General features: G+C 40.9%; 3 protein-coding genes across 4 annotated transcripts; 1 reads left to right on the forward strand and 2 right to left on the reverse strand.

Annotated features, from left to right (window-relative positions):
* The first annotated feature begins 751 nt into the window (after positions 1 to 751).
* On the forward strand, positions 752 to 3,755 carry LOC117303845 (gastrotropin-like). The gene is made up of 3 exons (XM_033788233.1): positions 752 to 797; positions 2,698 to 2,919; positions 3,545 to 3,755. Exons 2-3 carry the CDS (start codon positions 2,721 to 2,723, stop codon positions 3,742 to 3,744), a joined length of 399 nt encoding a protein of 132 aa, XP_033644124.1. The 5' UTR covers positions 752 to 797; positions 2,698 to 2,720; the 3' UTR covers positions 3,745 to 3,755.
* Positions 3,756 to 3,816: 61 nt separating this feature from the next.
* Positions 3,817 to 8,852, reverse strand: LOC117303844 (phenazine biosynthesis-like domain-containing protein 1). The gene is made up of 8 exons (XM_033788232.1): positions 8,703 to 8,852; positions 7,983 to 8,082; positions 7,418 to 7,626; positions 7,174 to 7,203; positions 6,689 to 6,777; positions 6,228 to 6,421; positions 5,894 to 5,956; positions 3,817 to 4,570 (listed from the first exon to the last, which is right to left on the reverse strand). The coding sequence occupies exons 1-8, from the start codon at positions 8,829 to 8,831 to the stop codon at positions 4,458 to 4,460; spliced, it is 927 nt and encodes a 308-aa protein (XP_033644123.1). The 5' UTR covers positions 8,832 to 8,852; the 3' UTR covers positions 3,817 to 4,457.
* A 365-nt stretch (positions 8,853 to 9,217) lies between these two features.
* LOC117303952 (calcium uptake protein 1, mitochondrial-like) lies at positions 9,218 to 22,719 on the reverse strand. Of its 2 annotated transcripts, none has more exons than XM_033788420.1 (12): positions 22,631 to 22,719; positions 22,196 to 22,392; positions 21,648 to 21,780; positions 21,358 to 21,520; positions 21,181 to 21,218; positions 14,164 to 14,275; positions 13,771 to 13,853; positions 13,161 to 13,358; positions 12,142 to 12,291; positions 11,610 to 11,718; positions 11,047 to 11,136; positions 9,218 to 10,722 (listed from the first exon to the last, which is right to left on the reverse strand). In XM_033788420.1, exons 2-12 carry the CDS (start codon positions 22,366 to 22,368, stop codon positions 10,565 to 10,567), a joined length of 1,407 nt encoding a protein of 468 aa, XP_033644311.1. In that variant the 5' UTR covers positions 22,369 to 22,392; positions 22,631 to 22,719; the 3' UTR covers positions 9,218 to 10,564. The 2 variants fall into 2 exon arrangements, with proteins under 2 accessions (XP_033644311.1, XP_033644312.1); XM_033788421.1 differs by having other exon boundaries at positions 22,573 to 22,635.
* Positions 22,720 to 22,760: the final 41 nt, after the last annotated feature.

The following is a 22,760-nucleotide window of genomic DNA, read 5'->3' on the forward strand; positions in this document are numbered from 1 at the left end:
ACAAAATTAACACGAAGGAGGCTTTAAAGACAAACTCAAGAGTTGATATTTGGGGACAGATCCAACCAAAAGCTCAAATCTATGCGTAATCTGAAGACTAACACAACTCCCATACACAATTTGCAGCAATCAAAACATGAATTAGCCTATGAATAATGTGAGCAAAATTCCTGGTAAACATCAACCATATAGTTTTTGTTTTCACTGAATCGCGAACACCTACTCTGATGATCATATATTAACAAATTGGTGTTGTGGTGCGTGTAAAAAGTTAGATATTATGAAAAAACATCTGTTGCAACAAAAAACAGTAATGAGCAGGTTGTTGAGGCAGACATATATTTGTTATCTGTTTGCTGTAACCATTTCAAGAACCAGACTTGAATTGTGAAGAAAAGCCTCCCTGCAGTTTATTGCCAATAAATGTATAGCAGTGATTTACGATGGTCGTATTTTTAAAAATATACGTTTATTACGTAACACTGTAACACATATTGCGAACTTTGTACGTGTATTCAAGAAGGAACTCAGAGTGAAAATACACACACGACAGAGGTCACCGTGTCACTAATAACTGTGTCACCAACAGAGGGAGGTTAAAGTCATAATGCCATCTCTTATCTTCACCGGTAGCCAATCAGAACACGGGGCGTGGTGACATGCTGGGTTCTGATTGGTCGGAAGCTTGAGGGTGTTGCTTATAAGAAGGAGTAGATTGGGAATTCAGGAGCAGCTCTCTCCAGCTAAACATCTTGAAAGTATCACGTCAACTGACTACTCTTTCTTCCCTACGAAAGGTAAGATACCGAACTCTTGATTTGTTGTTTCTTTCTCTGTACACTTTCTAAAGATACAGCCTTTCACATGAGTCATCTTCATCAATTCCTTATACCCTCAGGTTTTCGGCACCAATGCCTCTCTGCCCTCTAGTTAGGCAAACTCTCAGCTCATGTCCACTCTTTGATGGTGTATTTCCCTCGAGCTTCCGTCCTCCTTTCACTGTGCCTTGTGCAATATTATTTGCTATTTTCCAAGCAAGGTTCTGTTTCTTCTTGTTCTTATTGCATGTTGGATAACCCATGGAGGTAGAGATAGTAACCCAAACCGTCGAGCTGCAGTTTACCAGTGGTTTGGTTTACCAGTTGGCATGTTTTGTCGTCTTGTTACGTCGTATTGTTTCAAAGTTGAATTAAACCATGGAGGTAGAGCAAATGTACATTTGGAGAAGTTCTCATCTGGCAAGATGTGTTGTTTGATAAGCCTACTTGTTAACACTTCCAGTTTAAAGTATTTACTGCAGTAAAGTATGGGTGCAATGATATTTGCTACAAGGAAAACTGTTTGAAATAATGCGAGACTTGCGCGATTTATTTCTAAAGAAATTGGATTATAAGAGTGAAGACTCTACATCAAGTTTCATTCTCCTGAAATTTATTTTTTGCAAAAAGACATTTTCTTGATGAACCCTTTTCCGTGAAATGTAACACTTCATTCGGTTTGTTAAGAGTTTTTAGAAGTTACCAGTTGTTTTATAACTCCAAAACAAAAGCAAAGACGTCGACAAGCCCAAGGGCCAATGGGTAAACAAACACTCCCTGCTCCACTTAGCCCAAAGATACATTTAATCTTGTGCCCGATCTTCGCATTAAAATCACCATAATGACATTATGTTTGTTCTGTCAACTGGCAACTTTATAGGGATTACATCCACAAATCCCCTATAGACGGGAAGGCAAACTAATATATCAAAGGTGCGCTGTTTACTTTCAGTCATTATGTCAACATTAAGATATGGATAATCTTATAGAATGTGACAATTCATTAGAACATACATGTACATTGCTTGCTTTTGTCTTTTTACCATGGCAACACAAGTTATAGTTTATCATGAGGCAGTGTTTGTCGACTGGGTGAATCCCTTAATTAATGAATCATGTAATTACTACACTGTATATTAGTTTCCCCTTCTTGCTATTCTAGTTCTGAGTTGTCGTTTAGTTTCCCCTTCTTGCTATTCTAGTTCTGAGTTGTCGTTTAGTTTCCCCTTCTTGCTATTCTAGTTCTGAGTTGTCGTTTAGTTTCCCCTTCTTGCTATTCTAGTTCTGAGTTGTCGTTTAGTTTCCCCTTCTTGCTATTCTAGTTCTGAGTTGTCGTTTAGTTTCCCCTTCTTGCTATTCTAGTTCTGAGTTGTCGTTTAGTTTCCCCTTCTTGCTATTCTAGTTCTGAGTTGTCGTTTTTTGTGGATGCTTGGATTCTTCTCTTTCTATATCTAGGTTTCCATCTTGCAATTATCGTAAACATCAATCAAAAAGATGATATTCTAACTTATATTCTCTCGTCTTCTGTAAATTGCTTCAAGTGAAATATGAAATGGCTTTCATTCCATTGGACTTAAGTCAAATTCGCATCCCAAACACAATTTACGGTGATAGTGGTTTTACTGTACTCAAAACAAAACACAATTTACTGTGTGATAGTGGTTTTACTGTACTCAAAACAAAACACAATTTACTGTGTGATAGTGGTTTTACTGTACTCAAAACAAAACACAATTTACTGTGTGATAGTGGTTTTACTGTACTCAAAACAAAACACAATTTACTGTGTGAAACTGGTTTTACTTAACTCAAAACAAAACACAATTTACTGTGTGATAGTGGTTTTACTTAACTCAAAACAATCCTTCCTCTCTTACAGTTACCTAACTCATCTCAACCAACATGCCCTGTGACTTGAGCGGAAAGTGGGTGTATGCCAGCGGAGATGGTATGGATGCTCTATTGGACCTTCTTAAGGTACCGGCTGAGAAGCGTCCCACTGACCCCTCCTCTACCGTAGAGATCACCCAGAGTGGAGATGACTTCACTGTCAAGACAACCGCTGCTGATGGCAACTGCCGTGAGGCCAAGTTCACAATCGGTGAGTGTAACAATTTATCGTGATTTCCAGATTTATTCTTGTCTTGGGAAAACAAGGAATTGCATAAAGAAACTTAATTTAAGTTCATTTAAGTTTACTTCCACCCCCTCGGGCCTCCTTGTTAAACTTCTATTTAGGAGTACCAATACACTACAGTACAATCTTTAAAGGGCCTTGGCAATCTTTTACGGTCTTTATGAGTTTTGTTATTCTAAAAACAATTTGCAGTGTAACAATTTATTGTTTCAATCAGTTGGCCATGACGTCTCAAAGACTAAGTATCACCTCAATGCACACAGAGAGATGATTTCCGTAGCAAATCCTACTAAGATGGCATTCCATCAAGCAAAGTTTAAAATCCTACTTTAAAATGTTATAATAGTTCTTATGAGAGATCACCTAATATCACAAGGCCACAGGTGAGGGCTGCTTAATTGTCACCAGGGGCACGTTGCTACCTACTCCTTGGGCTGAAACAGGGTTACCCACTTCCTTCAGATGTTGGCATGGCTATCATCCACAAGAACCTTCCCTGGTAGAGCAGATTGCACTACCTTCACAACAATTAGTATTAATGTTACTATTATTCCAATTAATATCTATGATTGCATTTTCTTTTCTTCAGGTGTTGAGTTTTCCGACCCAGACATCAAGGCCCTCCGAGGGGTTGAGGTTAAAGCCACACCTTCCTGGGAGGGAGATAAGCTCGTCCTCAAAGGGTCTGGTGGAAACGGGACAGCGACCCGTGAGATCGTTGGAGGTCAACTAGTCATGAGCTTTGACATTATGGGAACCAAGGCAACAAGATTCTTCAACAAGGCATAAACATCATCAACAACTTCAGTCGAACATTTATGATCAGTACAAAATGAAAATGGTTTTATTCTATTATAAAATCATGTAAAAAATTACACAAGCCCTTTCACTCTATTACTTGTATATCTCATGAAGCTGTATAGCAATTTTGAAACGTTGAAATAAATCACACATTTTTGTACATGTATCAATGAATCATGTGTTTTAGTCAAATAATTATTGACTCAGTCGGACGTCTCCCTTTTAACTACTGACTAATTATATTTCACATCAAAACTTAGCATTGTCACAACTAGAATTTTGAAAAAAATGAGGGGGGGGGTGCAAACAGGGGCAAGGGCATAGATTTGGGGGCTTTTCTCCATTGCACTTGGGGGAGGGGGTCTGAAAGGGGGTGCTCTCACCCCCATCCCCAATCCCCACCCCCATCCCCAATGTTGGTTAAGCCACTGCAACTTGTTTTAAATACTTGAGTCCTACAACAGTCTTTGTTTAACAGAATGTATTCAATGAGTGACAACTATGGTCATCATAACCACTAATGTTGTAGTCAAGTTCACGACCTCCAAGGCCAAAGCCAAGTCCAAGTTCTGGGTCTCTGAGGTCAAGACCAATGCCAAGATCAACGCCGACACCACAGCAGTCGATCCAAAGTCGGCCTTTATACTTGTAACACTTGTTGAGGCAAGCCAAATAACCAAAGCAAGGGCCTGAATGATGTCCTAAATAGCAATTTCACCCTGAAGAACAACCGTAGCTCGTCCAAGTAGATCAACGCGCCCTTCATCCCGTATCCTCATCTCAATATCACCGCCCCTCTTTGAACACTGACGAGCTGTTAAAACACAATCATTGTACAATCATGACTTGGGTTGTCAGTAGAGGGCGCTCTTGAACAAAAATTTCACCAATTAAGTTGCAGAGTATCAACTTCACACACAAAACATCAGGTAGCAGTAGTAGACAAATCTGTTCCTATCAACATGGCGAGATCAATTTGATCTCATTGATTGTTTGATACAGAAATGTATCCTTATCAATGACAGTGAGTTCTCAGTCCTAATCAACTACGGTGAATCTCAAATCTCAATCCTACTCAACCATAAGTTTTTTGTCCTACTCGGCTAAAAATATCAAATCTCAATCCTAATTATCTGTACTGAGATTCCAAACTAACTCAGATTATGGTGAAAAGCAAATCCTACTCGATGAGTTGATCAGCGGCATCCTAACTTGGTGAGACCCTAATCCTACTGGGTGTTGGTGAGACCCTAATCCTACTGAGTGTTGGTGAGACCCTAATCCTACTGAGTGTTGGTGAGACCCTAATCCTACTGAGTGTTGGTGAGACCCTAATCCTACTGAGTGTTGGTGAGACCCTAATCCTACTGAGTGTTGGTGAGACCCTAATCCTACTGGGTGTTGGTGAGACCCTAATCCTACTGAGTGTTGGTGAGACCCTAATCCTACTGGGTGTTGGTGAGACCCTAATCCTACTGAGTGTTGGTGAGACCCTAATCCTACTGAGTGTTGGTGAGACCCTAATCCTACCGAGTGTTGGTGAGACCCTAATCCTACTGAGTGTTGGTGAGACCCTAATCCTACTGAGTGTTGGTGAGACCCTAATCCTACTGGGTGTTGGTGAGACCCTAATCCTACTGGGTGTTGGTGAGACCCTAATCCTACTGGGTGTTGGTGAGACCCTAATCCTACTGAGTGTTGGTGAGACCCTAATCCTACTGGGTGTTGGTGAGACCCTAATCCTACTGAGTGTTGGTGAGACCCTAGACCCTAGTCCCATTTTGTGATAGTGAGATCTTACCCTACACGGCAATCAGTCAGAATTCTACCAAACTTAAAGTGAGATCCAAACCCTACGAAACTCAGTGGTGAGTTTTGATCCTACTCAGTATTGTATACAACTAAATGTATCTCAATCATACTCGATGATAATGAGAACTCAATTCTACTCAGCAATAACAAAATCTGAATCATTTTCAGAGAACAATGTAATCTACGTTTACATTTCACGATGAAAACATTTCTTCATCTCACTCATTTGAGATCAACAGTAGCTTACATTTCAATTGTACGCCACTACTACTACCATTTTAAACATTTAGAAAGTATCAAATAAGATCAACATTTGAAATCTTACCATAAAGTTCTTTCTTGCTCAGTGTCTCTGCCCAGTAACCAGCTAAAACAGTGTGTGCAGAACCTGAACAAAAGATACAGTCAACATCTTTTTAATAACGGAATAAAAGAGTAGGTGACGAGGTCTTAAGTCGGCATTTAAAACTGGCAGGGATGTCCGTATGAGAAATGATCGAGCCTTACATATGGTGAGGGTGAGAGAAGCAAATTATGGTCAAGTTCTTTGTTCAAGGGGATACCATAATGATGACCTCTGTGCACAAGACGGTTCTGTCACAACATTATATTTATACAACAAGGTTATCTAAACTTTTCCAGTGTCTGGATCAACTAACCTGTAACAGGGTCTTCTGGGATACCATTCCACGGAGAAAAATACCTGGAGATGAAATCATACTGTCTGTCTGCTGCGCCCACGCCTCCGTTGTCACGGTTACCCTTCAGTGTCACTATAACACCCCGTACGTGAGAAGCATTAGGGGCAGCCATCATGGCTGTACAGTCTGGTTTCAGACTCTCCAAAGTGTCTCTGTAGAATAGGATAGAATAGTACATAACTTTGTTTAGACTGGTTGCTCTCTTTTGAAATGAAGGCATTTTATACCCATCTAGCCTCCCTAAGCAGAATTTGATTTCTATGACTGCTAAGCGACCCCCTTCCAAACCCACAGGCACATTGACATTCCCCTTGTAGCATGAAAAAACTTCAGTTTATAAGATCATATAGCATACTAATTGCCAACATTTAACGGCAAAAGTAACAATTCTCATTTTAAACACTTACGAATTCTAGTACCTTGTCTCAGAGTCCGAAAGTCTAAGCAGCAGTTTTTTAGTTGTTTCAGAATAAAAAACTTCTTGGGGTTTATAGTCACCAATGGTTACCTGTAAACAAATTGAGAAAAGTTGTCATTTTCAAATGTTCAACCACCAGTCCAATTATTAGTAGCACAAATATCCAATAGTATACTTTTGTACGATTCTATTGAACTTGGGGTTATACTAAACTGATATGTGGATCAGGGGGGGGGGACAATTTAGATTGACCCTAAACTAATTGCTAAGAGAAGTGTGATGTCATAAAATGAAGGTGATACTGACAACTTGTCCTAAGTGCTTTGTGAATTTTGAGCCAAGGCATCAAAATGGAAGATGAGCTTTTTGTTTATTGAGCAACATTTTAAGTAACTTACTCAAGGAGTTAGGGTTAAACAAAAGTATAAAAGAAAAATTGGATCAAACAAAATTTCATGATTGATAATTTATTTGAAGGAAACTTACCTGAATTAATTCTGATAGAGGTGCCTCATCCTAAACAAACCGAGAGAAAATAAAATATATAAATGTTTTTTAGCTCAAACTTTACTATAGGGTCCAACTTTTGCAGGGATTCCATCCGGTGCAGTTGTGTTTAGTCAGCCGTAGGGCAACAAGGGGCAGAAAAGGATGTTAGTCAAAATTGTTGTGGTTACGCTCTTTACTTGCAAATTTATGGAAAAGTATCTGAGAAAGTCTGAATAAATACCTCTTTTGATGGTTTATTTAGAGGGAAATCCAAGCCGATGGACTTCCCTTCTCGACTCGCTATCAGCTCCCCACTCTTGGATTGAAACCTGATGGAATCGCACCTGTTACCAACAACGTAAAACAAGGCTGCTGCAGATGCTAGGGTCGCATGGCCACAAAGATTGACCTCATTGGTGGGAGTGAACCAACGAATCTTCACCCGACTTACTGTATGAAAGAAAAAGGATGTTAATAGGCAACAGTATCCCATTACGTCAAATAAATGCACATCTAGTAACACGCCCCAGTACGCAGAGCATTTACACACATGTTTTGGGTTTTTTGTTTATGCAAGTCGCCAGACACACAAAGCCTGAAGGCCACTTCAAGGTGTGGGCTACAATTCAAGTATTTTTCCGGGGGTAGTTGCCACCTACTCCTGTGGCTGAAAAAGGGTTAACCCCTTTACAGTCCATACGGATGTAGGCTAGGGTATCATCAATTAGAAGCCTGGCTGGTAGAGCAGAAAGCACTACCTCCCCAACTTTACGAAAGTTACATAAATGATCGACTCTTGTATTTACCATTCTGAAATGATTCTTCCGGTTCGACCGACTGTAAATAAGCCGTCTCTGATAGATTCATCTCAGCTGCAATTTTCATCTTAGTCTCATCTGGAATATCCTAAGTAGACAAAAATCAATAAAAAATGTAAAGACAAAAATAAAATTGCTCCAGTAGTCACAGACAAGTTTATGTGTTCTAGATTAATCGATGTACATCATGAGACATGACTCCACATGACGAGTCAGGTCAGAGTGAATTAACAAAAGCTCATGATTTAGCCTTATACTTACAGGCCAACTTGCTTAGGACTACCTAGTACTCCAAATTTCCTACATTTTCCCAACAGCAGCAAGTCTCACTCATGCCCCCCCCCCCCAAAAAAAAAAAAAAAAATTAATAAATAAATAAATAAATAAATAAATAAATAAATAAATAAATAAATCATTATTCATTGTCAATTCACTTTCTCTTTCAGTCTTTGCTTTTTGGGAAGTACACCATTTTGATTTCATTCCTCTGTTGTGTTTACTACCTAAAACTTGTTAATATAATTAAAGTTAAGCTCACAATTTATAAGTCGTGACTTGCTCTATGTATGTAGGATGATAAAGTTTATGCTCGGTGCTTTGAAAGTTTGATTTAGTCTTGGACTATATCACTATTTTTTCTAAACGCCAACGTTTAGATTCTTTAGTAAAAAGAAAAAACATGACCTCAAACAAACACTGCTCCCTTACCTCATTTAGCAGGCAGATAGCAGCTGGGTTTCCAGCAAAAGGTATATCGGTGAATGCATCCACTGTCACCATTGGTAACCGTCCTTCTTGTCCAGAAACAGCAAAATTTCCAAACTTTTCGGCTGCCATTTTTTCAGACTCAACTTTTTACTTCTAAGCGCCGGGCAAATTTTTGAAGAGCGCGCCCTCGTCGTCGATCAAGCAGGGCAAATTTTTGAAGAGCGCCCTCAAACTTGAGGGCGGTCTTCACTTTTATTTACTTTTTTTCTGGAGGGGGCGGGTCATACGTTCATAACTGTTGTTAAAGGGCAGGGTGGTGAGTGGTGTAAACAAATTTCTAAGTTCTATAAAAAATCTTCTCTGAAAATAACAACTTGAACTTTTGTAAAGCTAATTATCTCTCTCATCCCCTTACCTTAAACATTATTATTATTATTGCTGGAGGGGTTATTGTTGTTGTTTGGGGGAGGGGGGAATATCAATGCTTCTTTTCTTGTACAAGGTACACATTTTTGATGGTCAATATTTCAATATTTTATTCACAACATGGTATATTACCACAATGAACATTGTAGTTCCTTCAACATACACTTAAAACCTCATCATTTTGGTCAAATTTGACAGAAATATTATTACATCAAATTGAAAAAGCTGTTTAATTAATTGTAACTTCATAAGTAGGGCAACACAACTGTAATTTTTAAGGATAACAATTAAAATATCCAAGAGTGTATTTTACATAAATAAACCATCGGTAAAATGTATGAATTATTGTGAAATATAAGCAAGTAAGGTTTGCGGTACTCTGTACAAGTGTAAGCTACCAATATAATCCAAACATATCCTCTATATCAGATCTGGACTTTCATCTTTGAGAGGGCAAGGCCATTTCCATTTTGAAAAAGTAAGCAAATCCGAAGAAGAAAAACAATTCCATTCACTGTTTCACCAAAAAGGTACAATTTCAGGAAACTGGTTAAATTGTATGTTTTTTACATTTTGTAAGTGTTATTTATATGTTTTGTATAGACAATCCTATCCACTAAAAAAAATAACTAACCATGACTTTTGGAGATAAATACAAAAGCATAAAGAGACATTGAAAGAAACAACACAAGAAAGTCTTATTTATGAATTAGTTCAATTTATAACTGTCATGACTTTCTAACTGATGATTTTGAGAATATGACTGGTTTTTAAAAGTCATATGAGAATGATAAATTAAGATTGAAGTGACAAACAAATACAATTTTCAGTTTAGGTTTCTATTGCAAAATAACTAGTTTATTGTAAGTTCCCTTCTACAATTAGTTACCAAGGGCATATCTTGGTGACTCTGACTAGAAACTAGTTAATTTTCACAAGTTCAATGACCAAAATAAAAAACAGAAAGAGTTTGTGACTTCTCTCTCCGCTTTGTTTTCTAAAATGTACAGCCTTCATTTTCTGATTTCAAAGTACTTTTAATACTGCAAAAAATGGTTAATGGCCTGATGTTTTAGCCCTAGCAGAGTCTTTCGTGAAGGCTCAATTCTATTAACAATATACTTCAACGTTTTGTTCTTTTTGACTTAATTGTTTTTTTTACAACTAAATTCGATGTCATTATTTCCAGAAGCCCCTTGACTCAGTGAGTCAAATCCTAAACTATTATAGTTGGCTTTTTTTTACAGGGTCGTAACACTATTGCTTAAGGATTTACAATTTACCACCAGATAGCGCCCTCATGTGATTAAGCATAACATCTATTCCAACTGCTGAAGATGGAGTTTCTAGCTTAGCAGCCACAGAGAATGCTTTGAGTTAGCTGATGAGCAGTAAAATTCAAGTAAGATAATAAAGAACATTGTAACCAGAATAGACTAGCTCCCAGTACTTGGGAATATCTGTGTTTTCCTGGCACATTTCCACATTGCATCCAAAATGCGTGAGAGGCCCAGCTCCTTAGACTTGTCCAGTCCTCTCTGTATTCGGTTTTTGACAACTCCTACGAATTCCTTGTTGCTTAACTTCCCATCATCTAGGAAATAAAAACAAAAAAGTGAAATAAATTGTGTTAGTTCAGAGATTTTGTATATATTGTGTGTTCATATACACTCTTTCTGAGATACTTAGTCAGGGCTGGTTCTAATCAAACACCTCTTTCAAGTGAGAGTGTTTCTCAACAATGCTACCAAACAATTGTTGTTTTTAATCAATCAGAAAAGATAGATAGATTCAAGTGGGTGCCTTGTTATGACGTACCAAGAGGAAGGCCTCTGATTGGTCATAAATAAATGTGCAGTTATCGTTGGTTAAAAGTAAACGTCAAGGTAATGTATTTCTGAAACGAGACCCTACTCACCATTTTCATCAAAGAGGGTAAATACAATGTCTAGTACCCTGTCTGTCAGCTGTACATGTGCAACCATGTTCCCAACATGCTTCAAGGTTTCTGTTCAAAGATGGATGGAAGTACCAATAAATGAAAACAGTCTGAATATCGAGAGCTTGAAGGACAAAAGCTTTGGGTTTTTTAAAGGTTTATTACTTTACTTTTGTATGCAAGTCGCCAGACACACAAGGCCTGAAGGCCATTTCAAGGAGTGGGCTACAATCAACTATTTTTCCAGGGGCTGTGCCACCTACTCCTGGGGCTGAAACAGGTTTACCCCCTTTACAGTCCATGCGTATGTAGGCTTGGGTATCATCCATCGGAAGCCTGGCTGGTAGAGCAGAAAGCACTACCTCCCCAATTTTACAAAGCAATCAACGTTAAATGTCTTGCTGAAGGACACAAGTGTCACAACCGGGACTTGAACCCACACTCTGTAGATCAAACACCAGAGCTTGAATCTGGTGCTCTTAGCCATGACACGTCATAAAAGCACAGAAACAGACCATAATTCCACAGAGTGAGTAGCTTACCTTGATCAATAGCTGCACCAGCCACGTGGTAAAATGATAACGCTGTATCTACATCATGTATGCTACTCAGAAAACGCTGAAGGTCCATAAACTCCTGCAGTGTGATTCCCTACAGTCAATAATACAAAGATGGTAAATGTGTAAATACCACCTTGCATAAAATACCCACTACTACACTGTTTGACATTTGGGACAATCTCTTGAATTGGCGCGTGATGACATGCATTGGGTCAATAAAGCCTATAAAAGGGCTTTACTAAAAAAGAAGTCCTAAACAATTATGAAATACCGAGTTCCACAAGGCACTCTGCATTTCTGTACAACCATTACCATATCATTGTGTTGATGAAATCCTATCCTATCTTGCATGAGGCATTCCTTGCAAAAATGTCAGATCTCAACAAATTTTTAGTAAGGCACAATTTTTGGCACTTTCCTGTGTCCATTTTGGGCTTCATAAAGATTTGTTTACAACCCCTTTAAGCAAATCTGAGAAACGTAGAGGTCAAAGTTGAAAAGTAAAGATACTTACATGTCCCTTTGCATCTTCGGCAAACTTCTTCTTGACCCTCTTCCTCATCCTTAATTTTCTTGGTTTTGGAATCTGATCGGCGTAGACCAGGAGGAAGTTAGCCAGGTTCAGCTCAGTGATTTTACCATTGATCGGCTCATAGCGTTCAAACTGTAAAAGAGAGAAAATGCAGTATGAAGTCCTTTTCTGCTTCCAGGGCCCAATTTCATCAAGCTGTTTAGCAGAAAATTCTACTTAGCAAATTTCTATGCTGAGCATAAACTGAGTGGGGCACCAATTTCAACAATGTTAAGTTTATGGAACTTTGGTTGGTAATCGATTTCTGTGCTTACATTTTCTGTGCTTCACCAGTTGTTATGCTTACAGGCTTCATGAAGTTGGGCCCTGATGTGAGCAAACATCACACCAATCCTGAACGATCTACTTTGGCTACCAACGAAGGACAGAATTATTTTCAAGATCCTTGCGTATGTCTATCACTCATCAAAATGCACTGCATCACAATATCTCTCAGAAAGACTCCAACCCTATCTTTTTTACCGCCAGTCTTTGAGATTTTAACCCCTGACCAAAACATCATGAGGTGAACGAGCGTTTACATCTGCTGCCCCATCATTAGCTTGTCGGATCATGTTTAACTTTCTCTTAGCTCTGTTCAAAACTTCTCTCAAGACTCATTATAAATGCTCGTTATAATTCTTTCTAGTGAAATTGTTAAATTTTGGCACCACTTTGAAGAAAAGGCACAGGTTGACCATGGTTTCTACCTCCATGGGTTGACCATGGTTTCTACCTCCACGGGTTGACCATGGTTTCTACCTCCACGGGTTGACCATGGTTTCTACCTCCATGGGTTGACCATGGTTTCTACCTCCACGGGTTGACCATGGTTTCTACCTCCACGGGTTGACCATGGTTTCTACCTCCACGGGTTGACCATGGTTTCTACCTCCACGGGTTGACCATGGTTTCTACCTCCACGGGTTGACCATGGTTTCTACCTCCACGGGTTGACCTACCTCCATTTTCAGAATCTCTTCCTTCAGATGTTTGTGAAATTTTCCAAAGGATTCAAAAGTCAACTTCTTGTCCAGGTTTGGGCCAAAGAAGAAAGTGTCGAGAGAGCTGTTGAAGGGTTTGTTCAGAGTGTTTCCAGTGGTCTTACGATCACGATGTTTCTTGCCTGTTGCTGTTTGAGCTCTGATGACATCCGTCACCTACAAGTGAGAACATTGGGGAAATATGAAGTTGTTAAATAGAGTGAATGGCTGCCTCTATTGATCTCAGCACTGAGGTGTGTATGCCTGTAATTTCCCACAGGACACGGTGGCAATGACCTCTGTTGCCCCTGGTATTGGCCTTGGTGCCCCAATGGACCATTCTTCAAGAACTATCAATTGAAAACTTAACTGTACACACAAGTGCTAAAGACCATGCGGGTGTCTTTACAAGACGCTGTAGTTTCATTGATAACAATAATATTTCATTGCTTAAAATGTTTCAGTGGAAATAATCACACAGGAAGTCCCAGTGACTGTTGCAAGAATCCCAGTGGCTGTTGGTTGAAACAACCTCCATAAATACTTCATGAAGTGTATTTCTAAAATCATGTTATGAAGATTTCCTCACCTGTTGGAATTCATCATAAGAAACATCGCCATCCCCGTTGATGTCAAAGAGACGAAAAGCTATCTCAAAATGTCTCTCGGGAGCTGTCAAATAAAACATACAAATGGTAAAAAAAAAAAAACTGGAAAACAATCTAACGTTTTTTACACACTATATCAAACATTATGTAAAATTACAAGTTTTAGATATTCTGATGTGATTTGTAGCAAGATCCGTAGCCGAGCTGTCTAGTTCATTGGACTTGAGTTCCAGCAGCCAAGTTGTAAATGTCTTAGGCCTGGTCACATTTCACGCAATTTGCGAAAAGGCAGCAAATTTTGTGCACAACAGAAAACAATACTGATTGTTGGCATCAATTGTAAAATATAACCACTGCTTTTAAAACAAACTTACTTGACAAGACTGTGATGAGAAACATGTAGTCAGCAAAGGAGATCAATCCGCACTCGCCCAACATCCCAAATATACTATCCTCTCCAAACTTCTGGTTCTTCAAGTTTAGTTTCTACACAACACAGAAAAGAATTTAAAGAAAATCAGTTAGTTCTTTCTTCAGTTACAAAGAACTAACTGTGTCAGTACTTCTCTGGAAATATAAGTGGAAAGAAATGCTTATAGATGCAGCAGTGTATAGATGCAGCAGTGTGTAGATGCAGCAGTGTATAGATTCAGCAGTGTGTAGATGCAGCAGTGTATAGATGCAGCAGTGTGTAGATGCAGCAGTGTGTAGATGCAGCAGTGTGTAGATGCAGCAGTGTATAGATGCAGCAGTGTATAGATGCAGCAGTGTGTAGATGCAGCAGTGTATAGATGCAGCAGTGTGTAGATGCAGCAGTGTATAGATGCAGCAGTGTATAGATGCAGCAGTGTGTAGATGCAGCAGTGTGTAGATGCAGCAGTGTATAGATGCAGCAGTGTATAGATGCAGCAGTGTATAGATTCAGCAGTGTATAGATGCAGCAGTGTGTAGATGCAGCAGTGTATAGATGCAGCAGTGTATAGATGCAGCAGTGTGTAGATGCAGCAGTGTATAGATGCAGCAGTGTATAGATGCAGCAGTGTGTAGATGCAGCAGTGTGTAGATGCAGCAGTGTGTAGATGCAGCAGTGTATAGATGCAGCAGTGTGTAGATGCAGCAGTGTGTAGATGCAGCAGTGTGTAGATTCAGCAGTGTATAGATGCAGCAGTGTGTAGATGCAGCAGTGTATAGATGCAGCAGTGTATAGATGCAGCAGTGTATAGATGCAGCAGTGTATAGATGCAGCAGTGTATAGATGCAGCAGTGTGTAGATGCAGCAGTGTATAGATGCAGCAGTGTGTAGATGCAGCAGTGTGTAGATGCAGCAGTGTGTAGATGCAGCAGTGTGTAGATGCAGCAGTGTGTAGATGCAGCAGTGTATAGATGCAGCAGTGTATAGATGCAGCAGTGTATAGATGCAGCAGTGTATAGATTCAGCAGTGTGTAGATGCAGCAGTGTATAGATGCAGCAGTGTATAGATGCAGCAGTGTGTAGATGCAGCAGTGTGTAGATGCAGCAGTGTATAGATTCAGCAGTGTGTAGATGCAGCAGTGTATAGATGCAGCAGTGTGTAGATGCAGCAGTGTATAGATGCAGCAGTGTATAGATGCAGCAGTGTATAGATGCAGCAGTGTATAGATGCAGCAGTGTATAGATGCAGCAGTGTGTAGATGCAGCATTGTGTAGATGCAGCAGTGTATAGATGCAGCAGTGTATAGATGCAGCAGTGTGTAGATGCAGCAGTGTATAGATGCAGCAGTGTATAGATGCAGCAGTGTATAGATGCAGCAGTGTGTAGATGCAGCAGTGTATAGATGCAGCAGTGTGTAGATGCAGCAGTGTGTAGATGCAGCAGTGTATAGATGCAGCAGTGTATAGATGCAGCAGTGTGTAGATGCAGCAGTGTATAGATGCAGCAGTGTATAGATGCAGCAGTGTGTAGATGCAGCAGTGTATAGATGCAGCAGTGTATAGATGCAGCAGTGTGTAGATGCAGCAGTGTATAGATGCAGCAGTGTATAGATGCAGCAGTGTGTAGATGCAGCAGTGTATAGATTCAGCAGTGTGTAGATGCAGCAGTGTATAGATGCAGCAGTGTGTAGATGCAGCAGTGTGTAGATGCAGCAGTGTGTAGATGCAGCAGTGTGTAGATGCAGCAGTGTATAGATGCAGCAGTGTGTAGATGCAGCAGTGTGTAGATGCAGCAGTGTATAGATGCAGCAGTGTGTAGATGCAGCAGTGTATAGATTCAGCAGTGTGTAGATGCAGCAGTGTATAGATGCAGCAGTGTGTAGATGCAGCAGTGTGTAGATGCAGCATTGTATAGATGCAGCAGTGTGTAGATGCAGCAGTGTATAGATGCAGCAGTGTGTAGATGCAGCAGTGTATAGATGCAGCAGTGTATAGATGCAGCAGTGTATAGATGCAGCAGTGTGTAGATGCAGCAGTGTATAGATGCAGCAGTGTATAGATGCAGCAGTGTGTAGATGCAGCAGTGTATAGATGCAGCAGTGTATAGATGCAGCAGTGTGTAGATGCAGCAGTGTATAGATGCAGCATTGTATAGATGCAGCAGTGTATAGATGCAGCAGTGTATAGATGCAGCAGTGTGTAGATGCAGCAGTGTATAGATGCAGCAGTGTATAGATGCAGCAGTGTATAGATGCAGCAGTGTGTAGATGCAGCAGTGTATAGATGCAGCAGTGTATAGATGCAGCAGTGTATAGATGCAGCAGTGTATAGATGCAGCAGTGTATAGATGCAGCAGTGTATAGATGCAGCAGTGTGTAGATGCAGCAGTGTATAGATGCAGCAGTGTGTAGATGCAGCATTGTGTAGATGCAGCATTGTGTAGATGCAGCAGTGTATAGATGCAGCAGTGTATAGATGCAGCAGTGTGTAGATGCAGCAGTGTATAGATGCAGCAGTGTATAGATTCAGCAGTGTGTAGATGCAGCAGTGTATAGATGCAGCAGTGTGTAGATGCAGCAGTGTGTAGATGCAGCAGTGTATAGATGCAGCAGTGTATAGATGCAGCAGTGTATAGATGCAGCAGTGTGTAGATGCAGCAGTGTGTAGATGCAGCAGTGTGTAGATGCAGCAGTGTATAGATGCAGCAGTGTATAGATGCAGCAGTGTGTAGATGCAGCAGTGTATAGATGCAGCAGTGTATAGATTCAGCAGTGTGTAGATGCAGCAGTGTATAGATGCAGCAGTGTGTAGATGCAGCAGTGTGTAGATGCAGCAGTGTGTAGATGCAGCAGTGTATAGATGCAGCAGTGTATAAATGCAGCAGTGTATAGATGCAGCAGTGTGTAGATGCAGCAGTGTGTAGATGCAGCAGTGTATAGATGCAGCAGTGTGTAGATGCAGCATTGTGTAGATGCAGCAGTGTATAGATGCAGCAGTGTATAGATGCATCAGTGTGTAGATGCAGCAGTGTGTAGATGCAGCAGTGTATAGATGCAGCAGTGTGTAGATGCAGCAGTGTGTAGATGCAGCAGTGTGTAGATGCAGCAGTGTATAGATGCAGCAGTGTGTAGATGCAGCAGTGTGTAGATGCAGCAGTGTATAGATGCAGCAGTGTGTAGATGCAGCATTGTGTAGATGCAGCAGTGTATAGATGCAGCAGTGTATAGATGCATCAGTGTGTAGATGCAGCAGTGTGTAGATGCAGCAGTGTATAGATGCAGCAGTGTGTAGATGCAGCAGTGTGTAGATGCAGCAGTGTGTAGATGCAGCAGTGTATAGATGCAGCAGTGTGTAGATGCAGCAGTGTGTAGATGCAGCAGTGTATAGATGCAGCAGTGTGTAGATGCAGCAGTGTATAGATGCAGCATTGTGTAGATGCAGCAGTGTATAGATGCAGCAGTGTGTAGATGCAGCAGTGTGTAGATGCAGCAGTGTGTAGATGCAGCAGTGTGTAGATGCAGCAGTGTGTAGATGCAGCAGTGTGTAGATGCAGCAGTGTATAGATGCAGCAGTGTGTAGATGCAGCATTGTGTAGATGCAGCAGTGTATAGATGCATCAGTGTGTAGATGCAGCAGTGTATAGATGCAGCATTGTGTAGATGCAGCAGTGTATAGATGCAGCAGTGTGTAGATGCAGCAGTGTGTAGATGCAGCAGTGTGTAGATGCAGCAGTGTGTAGATGCAGCAGTGTATAGATGCAGCAGTGTATAGATGCAGCAGTGTATAGATGCAGCAGTGTGTAGATGCAGCAGTGTATAGATGCAGCAGTGTATAGATGCAGCAGTGTGTAGATGCAGCATTGTGTAGATGCAGCAGTGTATAGATGCAGCAGTGTATAGATGCATCAGTGTGTAGATGCAGCAGTGTATAGATGCAGCATTGTGTAGATGCAGCAGTGTATAGATGCAGCAGTGTGTAGATGCAGCAGTGTGTAGATGCAGCAGTGTGTAGATGCAGCAGTGTGTAGATGCAGCAGTGTGTAGATGCAGCAGTGTGTAGATGCAGCAGTGTATAGATGCAGCAGTGTGTAGATGCAGCATTGTGTAGATGCAGCAGTGTATAGATGCATCAGTGTGTAGATGCAGCAGTGTATAGATGCAGCATTGTGTAGATGCAGCAGTGTATAGATGCAGCAGTGTGTAGATGCAGCAGTGTGTAGATGCAGCAGTGTGTAGATGCAGCAGTGTGTAGATGCAGCAGTGTATAGATGCAGCAGTGTGTAGATGCAGCAGTGTATAGATGCAGCAGTGTATAGATGCAGCAGTGTATAGATGCAGCAGTGTATAGATGCAGCAGTGTATAGATGCAGCAGTGTGTAGATGCAGCAGTGTATAGATGCAGCAGTGTATAGATGCAGCAGTGTGTAGATGCAGCAGTGTGTAGATGCAGCAGTGTATAGATGCAGCAGTGTGTAGATGCAGCAGTGTATAGATGCAGCAGTGTATAGATGCAGCAGTGTGTAGATGCAGCAGTGTATAGATGCAGCAGTGTGTAGATGCAGCAGTGTGTAGATGCAGCAGTGTATAGATGCAGCAGTGTGTAGATGCAGCAGTGTGTAGATGCAGCAGTGTATAGATGCAGCAGTGTGTAGATGCAGCAGTGTATAGATGCAGCAGTGTGTAGATGCAGCAGTGTATAGATGCAGCAGTGTATAGATGCAGCAGTGTATAGATGCAGCAGTGTGTAGATGCAGCAGTGTATAGATGCAGCAGTGTATAGATGCAGCAGTGTATAGATGCAGCAGTGTATAGATGCAGCAGTGTATAGATGCAGCAGTGTATAGATGCAGCAGTGTATAGATGCAGCAGTGTATAGATGCAGCATTGTGTAGATGCAGCAGTGTATAGATGCAGCAGTGTGTAGATGCAGCAGTGTGTAGATGCAGCAGTGTATAGATGCAGCAGTGTGTAGATGCAGCAGTGTATAGATTCAGCAGTGTGTAGATGCAGCAGTGTATAGATGCAGCAGTGTGTAGATGCAGCAGTGTATAGATGCAGCAGTGTATAGATGCAGCAGTGTATAGATGCAGCAGTGTATAGATGCATCAGTGTGTAGATGCAGCAGTGTATAGATGCAGCATTGTGTAGATGCAGCAGTGTATAGATGCAGCAGTGTATAGATGCAGCAGTGTATAGATGCAGCAGTGTATAGATGCAGCAGTGTATAGATGCAGCAGTGTATAGATGCATCAGTGTGTAGATGCAGCAGTGTATAGATGCAGCATTGTGTAGATGCAGCAGTGTATAGATGCAGCAGTGTGTAGATGCAGCAGTGTGTAGATGCAGCAGTGTGTAGATGCAGCAGTGTGTAGATGCAGCAGTGTATAGATGCAGCAGTGTATAGATGCAGCAGTGTATAGATGCAGCAGTGTATAGATGCAGCAGTGTATAGATGCAGCAGTGTGTAGATGCAGCAGTGTGTAGATGCAGCAGTGTATAGATGCAGCAGTGTGTAGATGCAGCAGTGTGTAGATGCAGCAGTGTATAGATGCAGCAGTGTATAGATGCAGCAGTGTATAGATGCAGCAGTGTGTAGATGCAGCAGTGTATAGATGCAGCAGTGTGTAGATGCAGCAGTGTGTAGATGCAGCAGTGTATAGATGCAGCAGTGTATAGATTCAGCATTGTGTAGATGCAGCAGTGTATAGATGCAGCAGTGTATAGATGCAGCAGTGTATAGATGCAGCAGTGTGTAGATGCAGCAGTGTATAGATGCAGCAGTGTGTAGATGCAGCAGTGTGTAGATGCAGCAGTGTATAGATGCAGCAGTGTGTAGATGCAGCAGTGTGTAGATGCAGCAGTGTATAGATGCAGCAGTGTATAGATGCAGCAGTGTGTAGATGCAGCAGTGTGTAGATGCAGCAGTGTTTAGATGCAGCAGTGTGTAGATGCAGCAGTGTATAGATGCAGCAGTGTGTAGATGCAGCAGTGTGTAGATGCAGCAGTGTATAGATGCAGCAGTGTGTAGATGCAGCAGTGTATAGATGCAGCAGTGTATAGATGCAGCAGTGTATAGATGCAGCAGTGTGTAGATGCAGCAGTGTATAGATGCAGCAGTGTGTAGATGCAGCAGTGTGTAGATGCAGCAGTGTATAGATGCAGCAGTGTATAGATGCATCAGTGTGTAGATGCAGCAGTGTATAGATGCAGCAGTGTGTAGATGCAGCAGTGTGTAGATGCAGCAGTGTATAGATGCAGCAGTGTATAGATGCATCAGTGTGTAGATGCAGCAGTGTGTAGATGCAGCATTGTGTAGATGCAGCAGTGTATAGATGCAGCAGTGTATAGATGCATCAGTGTGTAGATGCAGCAGTGTATAGATGCAGCAGTGTATAGATGCAGCAGTGTATAGATGCAGCAGTGTGTAGATGCAGCAGTGTATAGATGCAGCAGTGTATAGATGCAGCAGTGTATAGATGCAGCAGTGTATAGATGCAGCAGTGTATAGATGCAGCAGTGTATAGATGCAGCAGTGTATAGATGCAGCAGTGTATAGATGCAGCAGTGTATAGATGCAGCAGTGTTTAGATGCAGCAGTGTGTAGATGCAGCAGTGTATAGATGCAGCAGTGTGTAGATGCAGCAGTGTGTAGATGCAGCAGTGTGTAGATGCAGCAGTGTGTAGATGCAGCAGTGTATAGATGCAGCAGTGTATAGATGCAGCAGTGTATAGATGCAGCAGTGCATAGATGCATTCACCACAAAACATCATACTACTGGCTGGCTTAGTGCATCTATCATTCAAAACCACAGTAGATGATATTGAATGGTCAGAAATATGAAATCATATTGCATTAATAGATTATCCCTAGTGAGATCAGATACAGTACTAAGAATCTTTTACAAACTGAACTTTTACATTCACCAAACAACAATTTCATGGTCTGAAATAAAATTAGAATTCTAGAACTTTCCACATACCTTTGCTTCTACTCTCTTGAACTGATCTAGTCCCAGACCTTTTAACAAAAAGAGAACAAAATGGTTATGAGTGAAAGTTATTAGCATTCTTGGCAACAAGCCCCATAAGTTCAAGCCTAGTAGTGACTGAAGTTTGCAAGAGTTAATCCTTGATTAAGAATTATAAAGCAGTCTCACCTTCTGGTTGTTTCTCGTCTGGAGTGATGCTTCGTATGAAATCTTCTGCCGTCATAAAGATTTCTGAAATGCCATCATCCGTGAAAACCTTCAACGTTGCAAAGTAACGGAATATCTTGTCTGGAGTTGAGTAGGCACGAATGCGATTTTCATACTCGATAATCTTCATGACATAAAAAAATAAAAAAATATATTATTGTTCTCTGCTTTACAGATGTGACACATTATTCATATTTCTTTTACATCTTTCTGGTAAAAGCGAGATTAAGCTACTTAAAGTTAGGGTTTACCTTTCTATCTCTGAATCCAGGTCCTTTCTTTTTCTTCTCAACTTCTTCTCCTTCCTCAACACTCTGGTCCTCTGCTGCCATAGCAACATCTTCTTCTGATTTCTGCACCTCTTGGGCATGTATCGTCTGTGCCCTGAGACCAAAATAGTATTCATCATCAGTACATTAAATAAAATGTTTTAAACCTCAAAGAAAACAGAGATCAATGGAACAGCATTCACAGTATTTGTAAGTATTGCTGATTATCTGTCATCTATTCCAAGTTTTTTCCGGGCAAGTCTAAATCTTTCTTGGCAAATCTTTTTTAGAGCAAGTCTTTAGTCCATTTTCGCCAAGTCTTACACTCGGGTTACCAACTCTCTGCTCTGTTTTTTTTTTTGGTATAAAAGAATTCTCATCCAGCATGTCCAGTTTTATCGGACGCAACCCCACTCATCACCACCCCAACCTCGACCCCGCCCCCCTTTTACTGGTATCCTCCCTGACCCTTGAGTCCTTAACTTTCACGAAATCAGTCACAATCATTAGGCACGGCCTAAAGTGCTAACCTTTCCCACATGATCGCTGCGGTAACCACACCAGCCCCGCCCCCAAAGAGGGACAAGATGTGTTTGATACGAGATGGAGACTGGGTGACGACACTAGGGGGCGCACTTGACAGGCTCCTCCATCGCTGCTGAACGAGGACTTGAAGGGTCCGTCGTGCTACAGATCTGAACATCCTGTTTGGAAACCGTCACTTCACCTAATCCATCAATAAAGATTATACGATTGAAACAACATTTAATGATGAGCTAAACAAAATAAAAGTAAATTTTACAACTATATTTTCGGTTACAAAATATCACCATTATAAATAAGCAAGTAAACCATCTACGCACATGAAATACCCTCAGAATACACAATGAAAAACCATCAAACCTACATTGTGTATAACAAACATTTCAATTCCGTTGTTAGAGAGTTAAAAGGGTGAATTGTACCTGATCAAAACATCACCACAACCCGTCCAAAGTGTGCATTTCTCTTCTCTGTACTTTGTTAAATGGTACCCTTTTCAAAATTAAGTTTACTACACATAGTAAATAGGTAATTTTTGTTATTGAATTGGGG

This window comes from Asterias rubens, chromosome 20 (genome assembly GCF_902459465.1).
Source record: "Asterias rubens chromosome 20, eAstRub1.3, whole genome shotgun sequence".
Lineage (NCBI taxonomy): Eukaryota > Metazoa > Echinodermata > Asteroidea > Forcipulatida > Asteriidae > Asterias > Asterias rubens.

Bases quoted from the DNA above. Each gene is read 5' to 3' on its own strand.
- LOC117303845 (XM_033788233.1), top strand. From the start codon at position 2,721: ATGCCCTGTGACTTGAGCGGAAAGTGGGTGTATGCCAGCGGAGATGGT. The intron at 2,920-3,544 runs GTGAGTGTAACA...TCTTTTCTTCAG, and splicing joins TGAGGCCAAGTTCACAATCG to GTGTTGAGTTTTCCGACCCA.
- LOC117303844 (XM_033788232.1), bottom strand. From the start codon at position 8,831: ATGGCAGCCGAAAAGTTTGGAAATTTTGCTGTTTCTGGACAAGAAGGA. The intron at 6,778-7,173 runs GTAAGTTTCCTT...ATTTGTTTACAG, and splicing joins CTCTATCAGAATTAATTCAG to GTAACCATTGGTGACTATAA. The intron at 6,422-6,688 runs GTACTAGAATTC...CCTATTCTACAG, and splicing joins CTTTCGGACTCTGAGACAAG to AGACACTTTGGAGAGTCTGA.
- LOC117303952 (XM_033788420.1), bottom strand. From the start codon at position 22,368: ATGTTCAGATCTGTAGCACGACGGACCCTTCAAGTCCTCGTTCAGCAG. The intron at 11,719-12,141 runs GTAAGTATCTTT...TATTGACTGTAG, and splicing joins CCGAAGATGCAAAGGGACAT to GGAATCACACTGCAGGAGTT. The intron at 11,137-11,609 runs GTAAGCTACTCA...ATCTTTGAACAG, and splicing joins TGGTGCAGCTATTGATCAAG to AAACCTTGAAGCATGTTGGG.